Source organism: Lepisma saccharinum, chromosome 18 (assembly GCF_977018435.1).
Source record: "Lepisma saccharinum chromosome 18, izLepSacc3.1, whole genome shotgun sequence".
Taxonomy (NCBI): domain Eukaryota; kingdom Metazoa; phylum Arthropoda; class Insecta; order Zygentoma; family Lepismatidae; genus Lepisma; species Lepisma saccharinum.
Window position 1 is genome coordinate 17,339,749 of NC_139246.1, and position 23,606 is coordinate 17,363,354.

At 38.9% G+C, this 23,606-nt stretch overlaps 1 protein-coding gene across 1 annotated transcript in view; it reads left to right on the forward strand.

The window, feature by feature from the left end:
• Window positions 1–3,889: 3,889 nt before the first annotated feature.
• The window catches only part of LOC146001880 (protein GUCD1), a 32,406-nt gene continuing 12,689 nt past the window's right edge, over window positions 3,890–23,606 (forward strand). The window contains exons 1-2 of the mRNA XM_083139589.1: window positions 3,890–4,190; window positions 18,806–18,965. Of these exons, the coding sequence (XP_082995715.1) occupies window positions 4,163–4,190; window positions 18,806–18,965 (188 nt within the window). The 5' untranslated portion in view covers window positions 3,890–4,162. The remainder of the gene's footprint in view (window positions 4,191–18,805; window positions 18,966–23,606) is intronic.

Here is a 23,606-nt window from a genome sequence, read left to right on the forward strand (position 1 = left end):
ACATACACATATATATATAGTGTGTGTGCGCGCGTGCGCGATTTGTAATTAATTAATACACTTACAAGGGAGGTCTAAGTCTCCACCTCCGATTTCCATGAAACTTGGCAGGTGTATAGAGGCCCCCCCTCCTCAAATGTCAAGATGACGAGAAATTGAAGTGGGAATCTGACCCCGAAACCACGTAAATATGGCATAGGAAGAAACAGGGGGCATAGGGCCTCTCTATACTCCTGTCAAATTTCATGGGAATCGGAGGGGGACACAGGGGTCAGATGATCCCCACGTCAATTTGTCCTCATCTTGACATTTGAGGTGGGTTTTGCCCCCTAAAACAGTTTCTTAGCCGAAACAAAAAAACACGTATTTCTTCCTTTGGGCCCCTCTATACACCTGCCACGTTTCATGGAAATCGGAGGGGAACACAGGGGTCAGATCCCAACTTCAATTTGTCCTCATATTGACATTTGAGGGGGGGTTGCCCCCTAAAACAGTTTTTTAGCCGAAACAAAAAAAAATACGTATTTCTTCCTTTGGGCCCCTCTATACACCTGCGAAGTTTCATGAAAATGGGAGGGGGACACAGTAGTCAGATCCTTACTTCAATTTGTCCTCCTCTTGACATTTGAGGGGATTTTGCCCCCTAAAACAGTTTTTAGCTGAAACAAAAAAAAACACGTATTTCTTCCTTTGGGCCCCTCTATACACCTGCCACGTTTTATGGAAATCGGAGGGGAACACAGGGGTCCGATCCCAACTTCAATTTGTCCTCATCTTGACATTTGAGGGGAGGTTGCCCCCTAGAACAGATTTTTAGCCGAAACAAAAAAATCAGGTATTTCTTCATTTGGGCCCGTTTATACACACACCTGCCAAGTTTCATGGAAATCGGAGGGGGACACAGGGGTCAGATCCCCACTTCAATTTGTCCTCATCTTGACAATTGAGTGGGTTTTGCCCTGTAACACCGATTTTTAGCTGAAACAACCAAAACACGTATTTCTTCCTTTGGGCCCTACTATACACCTGCCAAGTTTCATGGAAATCGGAGGGGGACACATAGGTCAAATGCCCACTTAAATTTGTCCTCATATTGACATTTGAGGGGGGGTTGCCCCCTAAAACAGTTTTTTAGCCGAAACAAAAAAAAAACACGTATTTCTTCATTTGGGCCCGTTTATACACACACCTGCCAAGTATCATGAAAATCGGAGGGGGACACAGAATCAGATCCTCACTTCAATTTGTCCTCATCTTGACATTTGAGGGTGTTTTGCCCCCTAAAACCGTTTTTTAGCTGAAACAAAAAAAACACGTATTTCTTCCTTTGGGCCCGACTATACGCCTGCCAAGTTTCGTGGAAATCGGAGGGGGACACTTAGATAACTTCCGTTCTTAGTCTTACACTTTGTAATTATATAACACTGCATATATTATAATGTTTTATTTTAATTTGTAAAACTGTAACTGTAGAACAATTGTATAATTTTTGTATAACATTTCTATCTTCTTATGTGTGTTAAAGGTTTCATCCTGGAATGGAATGTCTCACATTTATGTGTGTTTTTATTTCCAATACATTCGAATGAATACATATTCGTTTCAATGGCATTTACAAAATCACCTCTGACATTTTATGTTAAGCAAGTAAGATTATTTTTGTGCACGAGTGTGTTAGCCGATGCGTAGCAAAGTATTTTAGGAACAACACTTGAAAAAAATTCTTGTAGGACTAACTAATGAAAAATTTATTTGTAATCGAAGATCAAAATACCTTTTAAGGTGTGGTAATATTATAATGGGATTGAGATAGTTCCGGATCCAAAAGTTACGGATCTGGATCCGAATGGATCCGGATTTTTCGGATCCGGATCCGTTTGGCCATCCCTAATCGGTACAGGAATATCTGGCCAAACATCGTATCCCTGCTCTTCCACATACTCCATATTCGTCCGATCTTTGGATGTGCGGTTTCTTTGTTTTGCAGTGTTGAAATGCTGCTGAAAGAGAAGCGACATCAAGATATTCCAGCAATCCAAAATGCTGCGAAAGATGTGTTGACAAGCATACCAGAAGAGTCTTTCTCTGCTTGCTTCCGAGACCTTAGAAACGCTGGCAGCTGTGTGTAGATACCAGAGAGACTAGTTTGACAAGGTCAAGGACCATAAGTTGGTGAGTTGAATATATTATTTTTTACATTAGTCCTGTAACATTTCTGACAAAGGTTATAGAAATATATTTCGGAAGGGATTCCAATCAACAATTCAGAAAAGTTGTACACATATTAAAAATATATATTTGTAATATATATGTACTAATTACTAATATAATATATAGGTCTATTCATAATAATTATTATTAGAATATGTAAATTCATTAATATTGTTATTATTGCGTAAATTGGTAAAAAAATACGGTTTAAGAATAGAAATATAACATTATCTAGCTCGCGTGTAGTTTAGATCTCCAAAAATTGTGTAAAAACAACTGTCCCGTCAAGGAAATTAATGTCAAAAAATTTAAAAATTGAATATTTATTGAATAACAAAAAAGGATGATATGTCCAGTTGGTGAAAAGTAAAGTTCCTGATTAATATTTTATGTATTAATATTATAAGCAGTAGTAATCTTCTTATGTACTCACGTAGTGTCAATTCAAAACTGTATGATCGCAATCCAATCCTTGCTTTGGTGTAAGTTCGGCGGTAATAAATAACCCTCGATTATACGAGAACAAATACTAAACAAGTATATTTTGATTATTTCGTTTTATTACTTGGTAAGTCTTTCGGAGGGATTGGGACCCCCTGGGCCCCTGTAAATGTGTCCTTGTCAAAAATGTATATTGATGCTAAATTAATTTTAAAAATATAATCATTTAGTGTAGATTTAGACTGTGAAGCCAACTCCAACTAACTTGTTTATCGAATGGTCTGAATTCAAATTAGAGAATGTTGATTCTATTTTCAAAATAAATTTTGCAGAAATGATAATTAGTTATCTTTCAGAAGAAATCAGGACACTTGCCAACATTAGTAGCCCAGATATTAACGTGCGATGTTTTCTCGCTAAAGGCATTATCTGATGGCCAAAGGTAATGAGGGTAGAAATCCAGATCAGTCTTGTCGCAGATGATCAGTGAAGTAAACCAATGTTGCCAACCAATTTATGACAATATTTCCAGGAACTCAATAGAACACGTTTCTGCAAATGAATGAAAGCCACGAGCAAGTTTTAGAAAGCTTGTTTTATATCAGATGCACCTTATGCTACAGGCTAATAGATCAATTCACCCTACATCTAATAAAACGTCAGGAATATGGTTGTTTCGTAGAATATCTTGAAAGTGTTTCTTTGTTAGATTGATTGATTTGCTTTATTTTACTTCGCTTTTTGTGCCACTTTTGGCTAATTTGCGAAGATGGGGGATGAGTGATGATATGATGAAATTGATGAATGGGCACCCATGCCCAGGCCAAGATTCGAACCTGAGACCCCTGGCGACTGGCGTCGTAGCGCCACTCCGCCACAGCGGCCGTCAGGTTTTTTTAAAAAGTTTGACAGCTTTCAGACCGAAGCGACGCGCGCCACATGTTGCTTGAGATCTAACCAATTAACATCAACTTTTCACATCGTAGCCGCATGACAGGCCGCATAAGGATGATGAAATCCTGGAGCGACAACTAGGTAACTCCACCGGAAATAGAACCCTTGATTGCAAGGCGGCAACGTTCAGACTGCACCATTGCGATGCATCTGGGAGGCCCTAGAAAATAACTAAAAAGGAACCATACAGTAAATTAACTTCATGGGGTTGGTATCACTGATGATGAAGTCTCGTCTGCTGAGTTGCGCATGCGCACAAGTAAGTAAACAAGTGTGTCGGTCGAGTTCTGGTTGTCGGCTGATAACGAAAGTGGGAGGAAGATAAAGGCCGTGCAAGAAAAGAGGCTCGTCAACATTTTGTAATTTAGTGTGAATGAGTAGGTGACCGTGGAAATGTAGTCAGGATATTGCACATACATGATGTAAACTTGACGCTAAGATAACATATTGGAATACCTACTAAATGCAAAGGTGTTGGTGTGAATACGAAAGCTCATGAATTGTCCTTGAAAGTTTGCTGTCACAGACTGGATGTGAGTTTGATACTTGCCCTTCAATGATGGATGAACAAGAATACCATAATAGTAAGTATTGTGGTAAATATGGTTTTAATTTCTGTCCGACTCTTTGTAACTTTGATATGAATGTTTTGGACAAACGACTGTAATATAGCATGGCATATTTATGGTGCACACGTATGTGTCACTTTCTGGTTACTCTGTTCGGTTGGGATATTTAAGTGTACACCAACAAAAAGAAAAAAATGAAATGTTACATGTATTGAAAGGATAATACCACCGACAAGAGATAATACCTGTGATAATACCATCATGTGTAATTTGTTCTCGGTTTTGCATTCTGAAATAATGATCTTCAGAACAAATAACAAATTAGGCCCAAGTTATTTTTGTTTGGTAAATTTCTCGTATCGGACAAACGGCTGAAATTTGCTACTTCATTTAATTTGAATATTTGTATTTATGTATTCTGCATTGAGAAACATTGCTGAAGGTGGCATTTCGCTTATTTCACGGAAATAAGCTCTATTTGCGACATATCGAGTAAGTTTTCTTCGTTTCTTTTTGCCTTCAGTAACACGAAAAATGGCGGTAACAGTTTCATTACTGTACTCGGCATGCAGTATTTCCACCCCACTGCACCCAAAAATACCTACGTAACCCCACAAACCATTGATGCATAGCCCCACGAACCATTCATACATAGCCCCACGAACCATTTCCGGTAAGGTTAGGTTAGGTAGGGTCACTATTAAAATTTCGGTAACCACCAAACGTCTCTAATTCCCTTATTTTCGTATTTTTCACATTGATACTTACATATTCTGCATTCGTAAGGATTCTTCTATTTCGCGTTTCGTTTTTTGCAGGCAAATAATCTCAATTTTCGAAATATGGAGTATTTTTATTTTCTTCGCTTTTGCTTGCATTACACGCGATATGGCGGAGAAATCTTGACTAGCATAGTCCATGATCAGTGGTTATGCAGTGTTGCGACCTTCTTCATAGCAAAATATCTAGGTACTAGTATGGAGGATACGTAAGTACGAATGTCAAAAATTGACGAAACTCGGAAGTTATAGGTGTCGTGTGGTGGGTGTGTTGTGAAATTGGTGCCGGGTTTTGAGGATCCGGTGGAGTTTTTGGTTGCACACGGGGTGGTGAAGAGAGGAAAGGAATGTGCAAAGTGTGAAATTGGAAATAAATGCGATTCATTGGCGCGTGGATAGGTTAGTAGGGCCACGCAAAGGTTTCAATAGTGAAAAAGATGGCCCCACGAACCATTGGCGCGTGGATAGGTTAGTAGGGCCACGCTAAGGTTTCAATAGTGAAAAAGATAGCCCCACGAACCATTGGCGCTAGCCCCATGAACCATTGGTGCGTGGATAGGTTAGTAGGGCCACGCAAAGGTTTCAATTGTTAAAAATTGGTTTCGAAAAAAATATTCGTAGCCCCACACACCATTCTCGGATAGCCCCACGAACGATTCACGGATAGCCCCACGAACCATTCACGGATAGCCCCACGAACCATTCATAAATAGCCCCACACACCATTCACGGATAGCCCCACGAACCATTCACGGATAGCCCCACGAACCATTCACGGATAGCCCCACGAACCATTCATAAATAGCCCCACGAACCATTCACGGATAGCCCCACGAACCATTCACGGATAGCCCCACGAACCATTCACGGATAGCCCCACGAACCATTCATAAATAGCCCCACACACCATTCACGGATAGCCCCACGAACCATTCATGGATAGCCCCACGAACCATTCACGGATAGCCCCATGAACCATTCAGAGATAGCCCCACGAACCATACATAAATAGCCCATGAACCATTCAGAGATAGCCCCACGAACCATACATAAATAGCCCACGAACCATTCATAAATAGCCTTAGAGATACTGGGCGAAAGGGGGGGTTATAGCCCCCATCAACCTCACATTGAGCACGCCACTGATCCTGTGCACGTCATGTTGTTGCAAGTTCGTAATCAGAAATGATGAACAGTAACTCACGTTTATTTACGTTCTAGAACTGTTACACAGTTACAAATCCGCGTATTTGGAAACACTGGCCGGTTGTTACGTCATGAAACGCTCGCAAATATTTGGTTCACGTAGTAGACGGACATCAAGGGAACAGCTTTCGTGCATTGGAGTGACATTAATGTCGAAAATTACATGATTTACCGGCAAACAAATTTCAACGAGGTGAAAACAAACTTCCAAGACCTTCCTAAAGTATAAATAAACCCATTTCGGTAAGTACTTTCTCCTGTAAAATTGAAGAAATACGTTTTGGGGATACGAAAATTTTACCGGGTCACTATAGGTTACAATAGTGAAAAATTGGTTTTGAAAAAAATATGCGTAGCCCCACACACCATTCTCGCATAGCCCCACGAACCATTGACACATAGCCCCAAGAACCATTGACACATAGCCCCACAAACCATTTGTGGAAACGTACCTTCTTCAGTTACAAAAACATGTGTTTGGAAACACTGACCGGGATTACGTCATCAGACACAGGTTACATCCACATGGAAGTAAATGGATGCAAGAGCTTTCGTGCATCGGTCACACATTTATATCGAAAAATAGATGATTTACCGGGAAAATTCAATGAACGATGCAAGAAAACACTTCCCCGAACTTCCACAAGTCTAAAGAAACTGCATTCGGTAAGTAATTTGTCCTGTAAATTTGAAGAAATCCGTTTGTCCGATACGAGAAATTTACCTTTTGTTTTATTACGATTTCATCATGCTGCAAATGCAATGTTAACATGATTCCGTTTCGATTTACTTCTGTTAACACATACTGCGGAGTTTTAGTGATTACTTAAGATTTTGTTCAGTATCCTTTCAAAGTTAGGCAGGTCAGGTTTGGTTCTTTTAGCATTAAAATAAAGTCCCTAAATGCATTCTACTAAGGTTCTGATTTACATCTACATTAATTCCCACTAGTCTACAATACTTACAGTTGCTTGTCAACGGAAGATACATTGTCCATGGGAAGTGCGTGTGCTTGCAACATAACTTTTATTTCGAAATCCAAACAGTGCTCATTACTTTAAGGAAGGTTCAAGTTTCGTGACAATGATTGCGAAAATTCTACGATAATTAGTCTTCCTGCTAGGAGAATTTGAAAAAAGATCGGTACCAGTTCGATCTCCACCGAACACCACTCACTCGTTTATTTTGTCATTTTGGTAAAAATTTACTATTACCTGTAACTTCTTCTTCGTTTCGTCACTTTTAACATTCTTAGTTACCTAACTGCTTCACTGCACAATCTTCAAGGTGTATTCACGTTTTTTTGATGAAAGTAATGTCAATTTTTCACATTACCACTACTTCTTTATTTGCGTTGTCTCACTTGCGTATGACACAGTATGGCACGTACACCTTCATATATAATTTTGCGTTGTGCTTGTGTTTTGTCGATTTTCATTCGGTTTCAAGTGTTTCCAACCTTCGTAACCCAAAGCTGGTGTAATTTAATTATTTTTTTTACTTCTTCGCATTGTTTTACGAACAAAATTTTAACTATGCTTGCCTAACCTAACCTTGTCGGAAATGGTTCGTGGGGCCCCCGGTATGAATTTCACCACGCATCCATGACATGTCATGTTTGTATTTTTGGTTGGAAACAGTGCATCCCAATGAACATCAACAAAACACAAGCACGACGTATGATGATGTACAAAGGTATACGCTCCAAAGGCTATTGTCCATCAGAAAATTAATTTTCAACAAAAACATGAATTTCCGCTATGATACATTCCCACATGACAGAAAACACCTTCCAGATGTTCGGCAATGCTACAAGATCTTATTACCGTAAGTAGTTTATTGTGTAAAAATGAAGAAATCTGTTTGTGGAATAGTAAATTAGTACCGTCATTTTTAACATTCGTACTTACCTATTCTGCATTGCGAAAGATTCTTTAAGGTGGCATTTTGCTTTTTTCACGAAAGTAATTTCAATTTTTCACATTAACAGTATTTATTGTTCTTCCTTTTTTGGCTTCCGTAACACACAATATGGCGGACACAGCTTCAGTCGTGTCGTGGATCACGTGGGTATGCAGTGTTTCCAATCTTCGTGACCAAAAAATACCTCAATAGCCCCACAAACCATTTCCGGCAAAGTTAGGCAAGCATAGTTAAAATTTTGTTTGTAAAACAATGTGATACAGCTTTTTTTAAAAAAATTCACCTTCACTTCTTGCAAAACAACGGCGTGGTTGGAAGCACTGACAGGAGGTTACGTCATGAAATGGACGGAACATCCGGTTGACAAATACAAGCAACGGTCATTGTGCGTCAGAGGAATATTTTTCTTCAAAAATACATGAATTCCCGGTCAAATAGATTCCACGATGGAACAAAATACCTCCACGAACTTTCAGAATGTTACAGAAATTCATTTCCATAAGTAGTTTCTTCTGTAAAAATGAAGATATCCGTTCGGCGGAGATCGAACTGTTATCAAAAGACCATAAAACAATCGGAACCATTACCGAAATAATTAAGTAGAATCATTTGAAAGGAAAGCAACTTCATAACGTTCATTCACAGTAATTAATTTGCTGTGGTCAGTCCTACTCACTAAGTGTGTATATATATTTTTCAGGCAGATCTGTAGAAGTAAAGTTTGTGACAAATAATTGATGCTACATACAGTAACATATGTGTCATCTGTCTTCATCATTTGTACTAATGTGTGGAATGGTTATGTGTGAAAGTAGTATGAACTAAAAGGCTAGATCCATTAAAAAAAAAAGAGTCTAGGGGTAGAGAAAGTAGTTATTTGGGAAATACATAGGCGTGGGTCACCTTCAGAAAGTACTGGGTCCCCTCCCCACCCACAGATGTTGCTGGGAGGTTTATCTAATCCGACTTCTATGGTGAAGTGGTTCTCAGAATGCTATGTCACCAGGGGTCCCAGGTTCAAATCCCGGCATGGGTGTTCTTTGTGAGTGTCCCTTCGTCAATTTCATCCTGTCATCACTTATCCTCATCTTTATTTATGTAGAATGCTCTAAGATGCATGTAAGGTATTTTGGGTATAGGAGTGTACTGATAAATTTAACTGAAATGGCCATAATTTGGGTTCTTGTTAGAAGTTTTGAGCTTTTGAAGAAATATCAATGATCACACAAAGATATGGGTACTGTTCGCGCCCGTCATCCAACAAGAAGACACTTTTCTTGTTTCGGCCGCTGTTTGTAGCATATCCAGGAAGGTATGGTGCTGTAGGTAGACTAATACACATAAATGAGACACTCAATTACATCAAACTGATGTATTCGTTGCAATTCTACATTATTTGCAGCCAGCCTGCAATACATCTCTGGTACAACGTCGCTTCTCACTTCACAGACTCTTTACTCTCTCACTTTCAGTAGGCACTAGTGTCCAGAGAATAATATGGCGGCCATCTTGGCTCCAAAAGCAGAAGGTACGGAACATACCGCCCACCTTGAAATGATTAAATTTCAACACTTTACTAAATACACAATATAGAACACATTTTTGATGAACAAATGTAAATTGAATGGAATTTTCCCAAAATTTCCTACTGAAAATGACAACACAAAACTAAAAAGAAATTGAACAAACTAATGATTGCCTTTTATGCATAAATTTGAAAGTTTAAGTTATTTCTCATTGGTGTTCAACTTCACTCACTGGTAAAAGAGACAGCTTCAATGCTGGCCTCTTCTTGTAGGTTCCTTCACTGGTTCTCACTGTTGCTGCTCTAACCAATCCATCTTCACCTGGATGAACGTTGATTACTCTGCCTAGTTTCCACTGTTGAGGTGCAAGTTGATCATCTCTGACCACAACCAAGTCATCGACCTGTAGATTCTGTTGCTCCCTTCTCCACTTAGGACGTTGTTGTAACTGAGAAATTTAGTCCCTACACCATCTGCGCCAGACATGCTGTGTCAGCCTTTGCGCGAGCTGCCACTTCGACAGTCTGTTCATTTTTATTGTAGCAAAGTCTCTATCTGCAGTAGCTATCAATGCATCTCCTATTAAGAAATGGCCTGGAGTAAGTGCCTGCATGTCATTGGGATCACTGGATAGGGCAGTTAACGGTCTGGAATTCAAACATGCTTCTATTTGTGTTAATACTGTATACAATTCCTCAAAGGTAAGTAGGGCATTCCCCACAACTCTTTTGAGGTGGTATTTAACTGATTTGACACCACTCTCCCACAACCCTCCTGCATGAGGATTACGAGGAACATTAAAATGCCACTGGATGCCTAAGCTGCTTAGAGCACTTGAAATAGGTTCATTGTGCTTTGGTTGTTTTACCAATCTCATGAATTCCTTTAACTCTCTATTAGCGCCAACAAACGTTGTTCCACAATCACTGTAAATATTACTGGGTTTTCCACGACGAGATACAAATCTCCGAAGTGCAGCCAAAAACGTCTCTGTAGTACCACTACTCACTATTTCTAAATGAACTGCTTTCGTTGCGAAACAAACAAATAAGGCAATATAACCCTTATACTGCTTACGAGAGCGTCCAACCATTTCCTTCAACAGTATGGGCCCTGCATAATCCACACCACAGTTTATAAATGGACGAGAAGGATTAATCCTAGATTCTGGTAAGCTACCCATTAATTGTTCCCCAGCTTGTGTACAAAAGCGATGACAAGTTACACATTTCTTCACAATGTTACGCACTGTATCTCGGCCTCTCAGTATCCAGAATGTTCGTTGCAATGAGGACAACACTAACTGAGGACCAGCATGAAGATTAAGTAAATGTTCATTTTTAATTAATAAGTGAGTCAATTTGTGCTTTGCAGGTAGCAACATTGGATGTTTATGGTCCACTGTTATTCTTGCTTTGTGTAGCCTCCCTCCAACACGAATGACACCTGCCTCATCAACAAAAGGAGCCAAACACAATAACCTGCTTTTTGTTGGCAGAGGAATTTTAGCTTGTAAACAATGTAATTCTGCTGTGAATTCACTTTTCTGAGCTTGTTTTACAAGAGAGGTCGTTGCTGTCATAAGCTCTTTAGTTGTCAATGCTCCTTGCCTTCTCTGATTCACTGACTGACGAGTATTGAACACAAATCGTTGGATCCATGCCATTATTCTCTGCATTTTAATAAAGCTTGAATATCTACAGATCAGATCTTCTTCTACTGTACTGTACATAACTGTAATGGCAATCTTCTTCTCTTCTTTTGTAACTTCTTCCAAAATTTCGTTGCTTGTCTCATGATGATCAAACGTTGCCAATGAAGTTGCTTGTAAGAACTCTGGTCCCGCCCACCATAACTCACACTGAGCTAAGGCTGATGCACTGATACCTCTTGTAGCAAGATCTGCAGGATTTGATTTTCCCATGATGTGAGACCATTGTTCACGACGAAGACTCTCCTGCACTTCTGCCACTCGATTTGCTACAAATGTTTTCCACCTGCTTGGTGTTGAGGATAACCAAGCAAGCACAATGGTAGAATCAGTCCACACACATGCATCTTCCAATTTGTAGGATAGTGCATTGGAGATTACTACGAGCAATCGTGTCAATAAACCTGCCGCTGATAGTTCTAGCCTTGGTAGAGACATTTGCTTGATTGGAGCCACCTTAGTCTTTGCTCCTACCAACCTCACTTCAACATGACCATCGACATAAACTGAGCGAAGGTACTCTACCGCACAGTATGCTTGTTGTGATGCATCACAGAAACCCACTAATTGACAAGCTATAGCATTTGCAGATACAATAGCACGTTTGATTTGTAATTGTTGCAGTACAGGAAGTTCACTACAAAAATGTAGCCACAGTTCGCATGTTTCCACGGATAATGCCTCATCCCAGCCCAACTTTTCTTTCCACAATTCTTGAATGAGTATTTTTGCTTGTATGACTGTTGGGGATAAGAAACCAAGAGGGTCAAACAATTTTGCAATGTAAGATAACAATAGTCTTTTCGTCAATGTGTGACGTTTTGGTGGTAAAGTCACAAGAAAAGTGAAGTGGTCAGAACCAGGATGCCACCTTAGACCTAACGTTTTCACAAGTTCGCTGCAATGGATATCTAAAGGCACATTAGTTTCTCTCAACTCTACAGGTACTGCTGTCAACACTTGTGGTTCACTAGAGGACCATTTACGTAACTCAAAACCACCCTTTGCTAGTAACTGTATCAATTGTGACTGCAATTCGATAGCTTCTTCCACATTGCTGGCACCAGATACCAAATCGTCAACATAAAAATCATTTAATAACACTGGGGCTGCTAATGGAAATGCATTCATTTCATCAATAGCTAACTGCTGAAGACACTTTGTTGCAAGATAAGGTGCACTGGATGTCCCATACGTCACCGTGAGTAGCCTATAGTCCCTTATCAATTCTTTAGGATTGTCGCGCCACACTATTCGCTGAAAGTCTGTATCTGATGGATGGATCAATATTTGACTATACATTTTGGAAATGTCTGCACACAAAGGAATTTGATGTTTCCTGAACCTGAGTAACAATGGAAAGATATAACCTTGCAATTTTGGCCCAACTTGAAGCTTATCGTTGAGACTAATCCCTGTTGAAGTCACTGAACTGGCATCAGAAACTACACAAAGAGGTGTACTGGTGGAATTTGGATTGATTACAGCATGATGCGGTAAATAGAAACTATCACATGGTTTCTTTTTCACTTCACTTGCAGGAACAGGCTCCATATGTCCCAAGTCTAAATATGCATGCATGAATTCTGAGTAATTCTGATGAAAAACAGGAGACTTTGCAAACTTCCGTTCCATTTGCTGTAATCTCGCCACAGCTGTTTCACGAGAGTATCCTAAGGGAGGACTGTCTTCCTTGAATGGAAGGCTCACACTGAACTTATTGTTTTCTCGAACATGAGTCACCGAAAAGTGCTCTTCACATTGTATCTCCTCTAATGTCAGATGCATTTGCCTTGGGACCTCCTCTACCTCCCAGAACTGGCGAAGTGCACTATCAAGACTGCAAGATGCATGAAATGATGCTACTGCTCTTACCTTGGGAAAGTCCACACTGCCACAAAGAATCCAACCAAGAACAGTACGTAGTGCAGTAGGTGTTCCCTTTGGCCCAACAATTTTGCCACTTTGCATAAGAAAAGGAAACAAATCTGCTCCAAGTAAAATGTCCACCGGTTCCATCACATAAAACCTTGGATCTGCCAACTTCAGTCCTTGAATATGTGTCCACTTCCTGAAGTCTGGTAAAGGTTCCCTGGGAATGTTTCCTGTTATTTTAGGAAGTACGATTGCCCTTGTAGTGAATGTTTTCCTTCTGCTACTGGGTTGGAATTGTAGATCCACTACTGCACTGCCTACACCTACACCCGTTGCTGTAATCCCATTCACAGTGATGTCTGCCTTATGCTGATGTAAACCTAACCTTTGCACACAGCGTGAGGTGACAAAGGAAGTCTCTGAGGCACAGTCTAGGAGTGCACGCACTGGTTGATAAACACCATCTCTTCCCTGCACATACACAACTGCAGTGGATAGCAACACTGGCTTTAGTCCCTTGTCTCCTTCTCCAGCAACATGAGAAGAAACTTCTTGGGGGGAAGTCGTTGTTTCACTAGAGTCACTCTGCTTATAATAGTGTAGCAACGTATGATGCTTTTTATTGCAAACTCGGCACGCCCGTGAGTCGCATACCGATGCCCTATGATGACTTTGAATGCAATTATAACACAAACCCTTTTCTTTAACAAATCTCATTCTGTCCATCACCGAAAGGCTTTTGAAGTCTTTGCACTTGTATAGCGCATGATGCAGTTTACATTTTTCACAAGTATCATCCGACACTGCATGATACACACCCTTGAACTGGGAGCTATTGTGAGTCGACTGCTTCAGTCTCTGAGCACTGAGATTTGTAGCTGATAATGCACGAGAACGCTGATCAAGAAAGTCACTCAACTCCTGAAATGTAGGCAACTCGGTTGTCTTTAATGAAAGTTCCCATTGTTGTCTAGTATCACTGTCCATTTTTTCTGTCACATGAAATACTAGGATAGGATCCCAATGTTCTATGGGAATGTCCATCACTTTCAACACGCGAACACACTCGGTAGTTGTGTCTAGCAGGCTACGTAAGGCTGCTGCGGATTCACGTTGCACTTTGGGTTGCGCGACTAAACGCTTGATTGTGTCCATAACAATTTCCCGTTTGTTTTGATAACGCGAATTTAGAATGTTCCACGCCTCTGCATAGTTATCATCAGTCACCGACATGGACTGGATAAGCAATGCAGGTTGCCGCTTTAACGAAGCTTTCAAATACTGTAGCTTTTGTGCACTGGATAACTGTTTGTTTTTGTCCACCGACGTGATAAACAAATCACGGAAAGAAAGCCACTCTTGTAATTGTCCCGTGAACACAGGAAGCGAGAGCTTCGGGAGACGCACTTCACTTGTTCGTGCTTCTGTCGATGACGTCACCGTAGCTTGAGTCTGTTGCTGCTGCAACGAACAAAGCCTGCACATGGTTGCATCCAAACGGTCTTGAATACAACCGATTTCACTGTCATAACTCTCAAAAGTTGCATCATCACACGCACTAGCCAGGTCTAATAATAACTGTTTACAATCGTCCGTTAATTGTTTGGCTTTGTTTACCGATAACGCGATTGTCACATTGTCCAATAAACCCGCGTTCACTTTATTCTCAAGGCGAGTAACTTCTCGCTTGAGCACAGTCTTTGCTGCCGATATGGCTTCCATGTTTATTCAGTCGCGCACGGATTGTTGTTGTCCAAACTACAATGCACGCACGAAACACTTCCTGGCACTACAAAAGGTGCACTGAAACTGGTTACACGTAGCAAACAGTATGTCAATGTATTTATTCACAGTTCACGAATGCACGCTAGCACAAAAGTTCAACACAACACAACGAATGCTGATCGCATGCAACATCCGGCACAAGGAGGACCATGTTCGCGCCCGTCATCCAACAAGAAGACACTTTTCTTGTTTCGGCCGCTGTTTGTAGCATATCCAGGAAGGTATGGTGCTGTAGGTAGACTAATACACATAAATGAGACACTCAATTACATCAAACTGATGTATTCGTTGCAATTCTACATTATTTGCAGCCAGCCTGCAATACATCTCTGGTACAACGTCGCTTCTCACTTCACAGACTCTTTACTCTCTCACTTTCAGTAGGCACTAGTGTCCAGAGAATAATATGGCGGCCATCTTGGCTCCAAAAGCAGAAGGTACGGAACAGGTACCCAGAACAGGAGTTTCATGGAGATATATGTACCCCTTCCAAAGTTCCTCACCATACTACTGTCTTTGTAAGTAATATATACTCGCAAATATGTTATTAAATGTATTCCATGAAAAGTGGTCCTACTCCATGTAAATAACAAAATGAATCAATCTGGGAATTATTATTGTTTTGATAGCATTAAGGTTTACATGTTTGTGAATCCATATAATTTGCATATTTCTCAAAAAAAATTAGAAGCCTATATGCTTCAATGACAAATGAAGTCAAACTGTGCTACATTTTTAAAGCGTCACACATCGTCGCACCAATGCCAAAACCGCGAATGTGCAAAAGTTGACTTTTTCACCTAAGTGCATTTTCTGAATACTTTTCAATAACTGATCCCTATGCCAGAGTCGCACATGTGTATGATCACTCCAATGTGGGTTATTTTCAATTCTTAAAACACTTATGTTCTTCAAGAGAAGTTTCTACAATGACAAAACGATGAATGTGTCATATTCGTGAGTTTGGCATTGGACTTGTAACAAAAGGAGCACATTCAGTCATCTGTATGTGTTTCAAGATAAGGTCCTACAATGCCAAAGCAACAAATGTGCCATGTACGTGAGTTTAGCATTGGACTTGTAACAAAGGAGAACAGTCAGTCATGCTATTACAAGAGAACGCTTTGTCTCGTTTTCTTCCTGCAATAATGTAAGGTACCATTATTGCAGTTTCTTTTGAACAAACAAAAATACATTTATTATCGAATCATTAGTAAGACTAAGATGAGCTGAGTAGAGGTGCAAGATGTGTGGCTCTAGCGCTTCGTGCTTTGAATGACGAGGATTTTGATGAATTCGAAGATTCTGGGAGTTCATACCATCCTTCAGGCGATGATTCTGCAGATGACAATGCTGACGAAACCAGTAGTGTGTTACATCCAGGAGCAGATAACAACGAAAGTGACATACCTAGAAATAGGAAAGGAAATCGTGAGAAAGCGTAGACAGCTGAAAGGAGAATCGTATACAGGACACCGTGGAATTGAACATGCTGCTAGTCCTATGTTACCTGCCCCTTGCTCTAATAAAGTGAAGCACAAATGCTCAACTTTTATCAGTGAAGCCGATAGAAAACAGTTGTATTCGGAGTTTCGAAATCTTTCCACTATTCACGACCAGCGCCAGTTCATAAGGAACCACATAGAACAGAATCCAAAGGAAGAACCACAAGAAATATTAGATTTTCAAGATGAAAATTCTCAAATCGCTATTCCTTCACAGTTTAGGATGTGAAAAGGTCAGTCTGCCGAGAGTTCTTCATGTCCACATTAAATGTCACAGATGCATTAATAAGGAAGTGTACTGCAACAGGAATACTGGTAAAGGACAAGAGAGGGAATCACACCCCTCATAATAAGCTCAATTTGGCTGCTGAAGAATTTATAAGAAAGCACTTTACCTCATTTCCAGCTGTGGAGTCTCATTACTGTAGGAAGTCATCAACAAAAAAGTACTTGGATCCTTCGTTAAGCATAAGTATTATGTTTAGGATGTATAAGGAAGATTGTATCAACAACAATCATAATGCTGTAAGTTTGGAGAAATACAGGCAAGTGTTCAATGAGTACAATCTTGGGTTCTTCAAACCAAAAAAGATGCATGTAAAAAATGTGTGGCTTATAACAACATGACCGAGGAAGAAAGAAAAATGCGTGATGATGATTATAAGCTTCACATGGAAAGAAAGAACTCTGCAAGGAAGGCAAGTCTCATCAGGATTCAAATGTATTGTCTTTCAATTTTGACCTTCAAGCAGTCTTAAATACACCAAAGGGGCCAGCAGGTCCAATATTTTACCTGCACAAATTGGCAATTTATAATTTGACAATTTACAGTTTGGGAAATCAGAATGAACACTGTTATGTCTGGGATGAGACTCAAGGGAAGAGAGGAGCGACTGAAATTGCTTCTTGTGTTTATAATTATGTGATGGCTCAACCTGAGGTACCTGCAGTCCGTGTGATGTCAGATGGTTGTGGAGGACAACAATAGAACTTGGTATGTGCATATTTCTTTTAAAATGACATCCTTCTTTGCAAATCATAGATCATAGATTTTTTTAAAGTGGACACACAGAAATGGAATGTGATTCTGTACATTCGGTGATTGAGAGGAAATCGAAACATGTTCCGGTTTACCCCACTAAAGGATGGGTGCAGCTGATTCGCACTGCCCGAAGCAAACCTTCACCAGTGATTATGAAAACTCTTACTTCATGACGATTTTGATGACTTCAAGTCATTTTCTCAAGATCAAATTCCGAAAAAAAAAAAATCCATGGAGAAGCGTTTGTTGGTTGCAATATCGAAGAATGGAAACGAGAAAAATATTCTTCAAGCTTGATTTCAATTCTGATTTACATGAAGTCATCCTGAAGCAATCAAGAGGCAGACCAAGCGATGGCCCACCGAAGGTCTACAATGAAGAACTTCCAATTGCTGAAGCCAAGTTACGGGACCTTCAAAAAATGTGTGAGGACTTATGAATAATAATTGTGTGTTCTCTTTTGTACTCTTTTCAATACTATTTGTAACTTAATGTCATTTCTGATGTGTGTATTAATAAATGTATACCTAGAATAAATAGTAAAAACCATAAAAACTGGTACACATGCGCTCTTTGAAATTGTAACTATATTGTAATTGTAGAGTTCTTAAAGACAATCCCAGTACTTTATTCCTTTAAAAACCCTATAAAAATCCTTAAGGAGAGAAATAAGACACATAATTTAACACACCATAAGTGGGTACAAGTTTCACCAATGACAATTTTACCTAAATGTAAAACCTGATTTTTCTTGGGTCCTTGAATATTAAAACCCGTTTATCTCAAAATAACATGTTGCACATTCGTGGGTTTGGCATTGGTGTGACGACGTGTAATACGTTTCATGCATTCAGGCTATGTCATCATACTCAAGCTTTCTCATTTGTGAGCATACACAACAAAGTACTTCATAATTCTATGAAATCAGTTCATTATGATTGATTCGCTTTTTGTGCCACTTTTGGCTAATTTGCGAAGATAGGGATGAGTGATGATATGATGAAATTGATGAATAGACACTCACAAACATCCATGCCCAGGCTGGGAATCTGGGACCCCTGACATTGTAGCACGATGTGCTAACCACTCCGCCACGGGAGCTGGCAGTTTGCTATGAATATTTTAATCCAATCACATGTCTAGAACCTTATGTGTAAATGTCACACGTGTAACGCTCGAATGCCCCATTATTTGAACTACTTATATTAAATATTTCATATACTCAGTACTTAAATGAAAGATTTAACTTTTTTTTCCGTGTATGTCGTGTAATTTCAGGTCTTCCAATTCGTATAAAGCTAGATGTATTTCACCAAAGACAAAGGTTTAGCTGGGATTGTGGGGTTTCCTGTGTTTTGATGGTGTTACCACAGGTCAGGCGAGAACAGTTTCTGCACAACTTTCACAAGGTCTGTGTGGATGAAGGTTTCAATAAAAGGTACGTGAATTATGTTTTCAGTTGATCTTACATAGTAATGACCAGTGTTGCAAACAAATATTGCATTTAAGCATACTTTAAGTGTTCAGTGAGCTTCTTGCTACTCTTTCTTCCTTCAATTTATATACTTTAAAAACTTGTTCAGTCTCTGGATTCAGGAATTAGTATTATTATGTTATCTCATTTTGTATTTGTTATATATGCGGTGTCCCTGATGGCATAGTGGTAATGTCGGCTTGTAATCAAGGGGTTCCGTGTTCAATACTCAGTGGAGGCACATGGCAGTGTGGTTCGGATCCCACTTTAAACTGTAGGTCCAGTCCCGATTAGCCTTTCTGTGCATAAAATGGACTTAAAACAATAATTCAAATATCATCAGGGTTGCTACGCATGTGGAAAACAGGGAAAACTCAGGTATTTTGCAGATCGTCTGGAATTTACATGCATTTTGGAGTCTACAAGAAAAAAGCTGCAAAATGAACATGCAGTTCACTTCCACTTCTGGATTCGGTTCTTGTGATTCCACTCCCAAAAAAGTTTCAGTTTAGAAACTTGTTTCTTTCGTTCTTATGATTCTCAGTATTGTGCAAAATGATTGTTCTTTCAAATTTCTGTAATAAATTTTCACTTTTATAATGCTAGATATTAGAAAGAATATGAAAGTAAAACTTGTAGTCTGGATATCTGATTGATAACTAAAGTACATTGACAATATGATCATAATTATCGGAAAAGTTGGTGAAGATGAGATTATCGTCTATTATTTTATAGATCTTAGTCTTGTTGGCATTTCCTATAAAATTCCTGTATGCAACAAATATTTCTCCACATGCTGTGTACTTATAAATGTAAGCAAAAGAGCAGCATTTTCTACGACACTGTAAATCCGTCAGAAAATGAAAAATTTCTAAACTTTTTCTGTCGTTTTTATATTGTGTAGATCTGTTATGGTGAAATAATGTACCTCTGTTACCTTAGCCTTAAGGCTAGATAACGTGATTGTAGCACCCGACACATTTGATGCCAATTGTCATTTTACTCTTCGAATTTTCACGTGTTCTTGTGTGTGTATATAATGAAATTTGCTAAAAAAATAAAAAGGTGTGAAAGTGAATATTCATAAAAATTAACGGATTATATATTTAATTAAAAATCACAAGGTTCAAAACAAAAATCATGATGATAAACATGTCTGGAAAAAATTCATTTTTGAAGTGGAAAACCTGAAAATGTCAGGGAATTTTGTAATCAAAAAATCGTAGCAATCTGATTATGTATGCAGATCTAGGGGAACCAGAAAATTACATAAGCCTAATATTCCAATGTAATGTGTGCTTGGGACCTCCGTGGTTTTGCTTTTTCGTACATTTGATTATTAATGCATGGGCATTATGAGTGTGGTTAAACCAGTCCATCTCCTCCCTCTTGGATATTGGCATTTTTTATTTTTTAAATTAGGAAAAAATCTTGTATTCAGTAACAGAAATACATTAATATTCCAGCAGAATAATCAAACATAAAACAAATATTTTCTCGATAAATGTAGGATGTCACTTTTTCATTCTCTAGCACTTCATCCGAGGAACAAACAGTTCAAAATTCGAAAGATGAGATTTGTACATGAGAACTTACTGAACATTAACTTCGTGACTAAAATTTCCCCGTACAGTTGTGCCGCATATTCACTCATCAGATGTGTCAAGTAGAAGAGTCTCCCAAAGGATATAAATTATTAATTGACAATAAAAATAATAGTTTATTATGATCGTTATTTGATTATTATTGTGTGTAGTGTTTAGTTTTACATTGCCACTCTCTTCAAAAATGTCAAGCAACATCCTTGGATGAGTGTGATACTAATGCACATCATGAGAATTTTTTGCACTCATGGATGAAAACTTCCATGTAGACAAGGACGTATTTAGGGGGGTTCCAGACCCCCCCCCCCCAAAGACTTATCAAGTACTAAAATTAAATAATGAAAATTTTAGCATTTGTTGCATAATCGATGGTTATTAATTTCCTCTGAACTTTTTAGAAGGAAGGATTATATTGGGATCATACGGCTTTGAATGACATTACAAGGAAGATTTATGTACAGTATTACACAAAATAATATGTATAAAATATTAATCAAGAGACTTACTTTTCTCCAACTACATGTAACATAATTTTTGTTATTTGATAAGTATTCAATTATTCATCTGTTTGACATTTCATTGCCAGGATACTTGTTTTTATGTAAATTATTCCGATCTTAACTACAGGTAAGCTACTTAATGAAATATGCGCTGTTATGTCTCTATTCTTATACAATCTTTTTACCTATTCAAGTAATAATAATATAATATTCATTTATATATTGTAGTTAGTATTAATTTGATTTAATGTAATTATTTTAATTTAAACATTATTTTTATTGATATTATTACTATTATTATTCCTGAGACCAGTGGCGGCGATTTGGTTCCAAAACTGGGGGGGGGGGGTCAAAGACAGTTTACTTTCCCTTGGTATTGCCACCACTGCCTGAGACACTTGGTTCAACCCCCCCCCCCCCAAAAAAAAAAACATATTTCTAGATACGTGCCTGCATATAGATTACAAGTAGAGTCCTCATTGGTAATTATTTTTGCCATCAACTCTTCCAACCAGGTGTCAATTATTGCATTCTGATGTCACCATTAATGCTTTTTCTGCATATATCACATTACTTACATGTCTGGAAGCTAATACTGAGTTTTTGTACTTTTTGTCAATGCAGAGTAGTATGTGTACTTCTACCTTTCTAGATTTTTATTTTTGGGGTGTAAGGGATGACTTTGCAAGAACACCCGAATGTTAACCTCCCTTCCACATCTGGACTCACAGACAGTATGATCTCTGTGGGGCTGTCATCCCTGTATGTTTGTGACTGTTCCTCCATCGTTCTCATATTTTCACCATTTTTCCTTGAGCATCTTTGTAATTAGCCAAAAGTGGCAGAAAAGCAAAGTAATAAATCAATTCAATCTAGATTTTTCTGATTCATTTGTACTTCCATCTCATTTTCCCTGTGAAGAATTACAAATATAAACTCATGCTTAACTGAATAGATTAAGCTTTGTGCTTGTAACATTATAATTATGTTCCTATATGCTTGTGGTGTTACTATTTATATATTTGGAGTAGGTTAGGACAGTGGTTCTAAACCTTGTACCCTTGAAACTAAATATTAATAAATAAATTATAACACTCATGATAAGTGGTAGTTTGATTTTTTGTAGGCTTGCTGCCAAATATAAAATTACATTTATAATGGTTTTCAACCACTGGATCTCATAAAATCGTGTAGTCTCCTCAGGCCAAGCTCATTAAATTAATTTTTGGTGGCATTTTGCATTTTGAACACTGAAAAATTCCAATTAATCAGAATATTTCCACTATAGAATATTTGTTAATGAAAATTGCTGAGCAAATTAAATTGACAAATTTCAGGAGAACTTCTTTGGAGCCTAGAAGTTGAGAAACCCTTAGCAAGGACTGTTAGGTTTGATTGACTTAATATTAAGGCTGTTCGGAATTGATTGAGACTGTCCCATGTGCCTATATATGCTGTAACCAAGAATGGAAGTGAGGGTGGTGTGTAAGAGCAGTGACCTTGGACTGTGCGCTGCCTGAGTTTCATTCTCCTAGCTGCAGATGGCACCACGTGACAGGCATTTGTTTCTCACAGTGTATTCATAGTTGTGGACAAGTGGAGGTGTACAATATCAGCATGGAAGGCAACTACCATAGTCAAAGGTGGACCATGTGGTTCCTGTAGAAAGAAGGTGTACCTACAGCTATAATTCATAATCGACAACAAGCAGTGTGTGGTGAATCTGCTTGAAGTCGTGCATCTGGGTTGCAGGTTTCACAGCTGGAAGTGCGAGTGTCAAGAAAGGAACCAGCTCTGGATGTCATCGCTCATCTTGAACTCCTGGAAATGATTCAGAAGATGTCTGACATAGTAATGAACGACAGGCATGTAACTGTGGAGGCTTTACAGCATGCAACCGGTCTAGGAAGGGCGACAATCTTCTCCTTACTCACCAAGGACCTGAAGACGAAGATGGTGTGTTCGCAATGGGTTCCTCATGAACTCACCCAGGAACAAAAATACTGTGGATGTGAATTGTTGCGGGGATGTCCATCCCTTTTATTCGCTTCATGTCATTTAAGCCCCGAAATTCATATTGAAGATGACTTTGTTCATTGGTGCAGTTGATTCTTGAAGTAACTGTTGTCATTTATTTTATCAGTTTATTGGATTATGAATTTATCAATGTAATTTATCACATTACAGTTTCATTATTTCAATGTAACTTCTCAAAATATAATAATACTAGCTGATTACCCAGCATTGCCTGGGTATTTATTTATCCCAATCTTGTATTAGACAGGAAAATAATTAATTCTAACTATAGTGTAAAATGTAATTAATTTTAAATGTGATCGTGAATGTCACCAATTAGCTTAGCGACTCCGAAAACTATGGATTCGACACTTATCTAGGTCATTTGTGGCATTTTATTTTTCACCCCCCCCCCCCCCCCCTCCATGCCGATAGGTGATGAACTTGAAGTTGAACCGCATTGGGAGTGTCACGAAAACTATGGA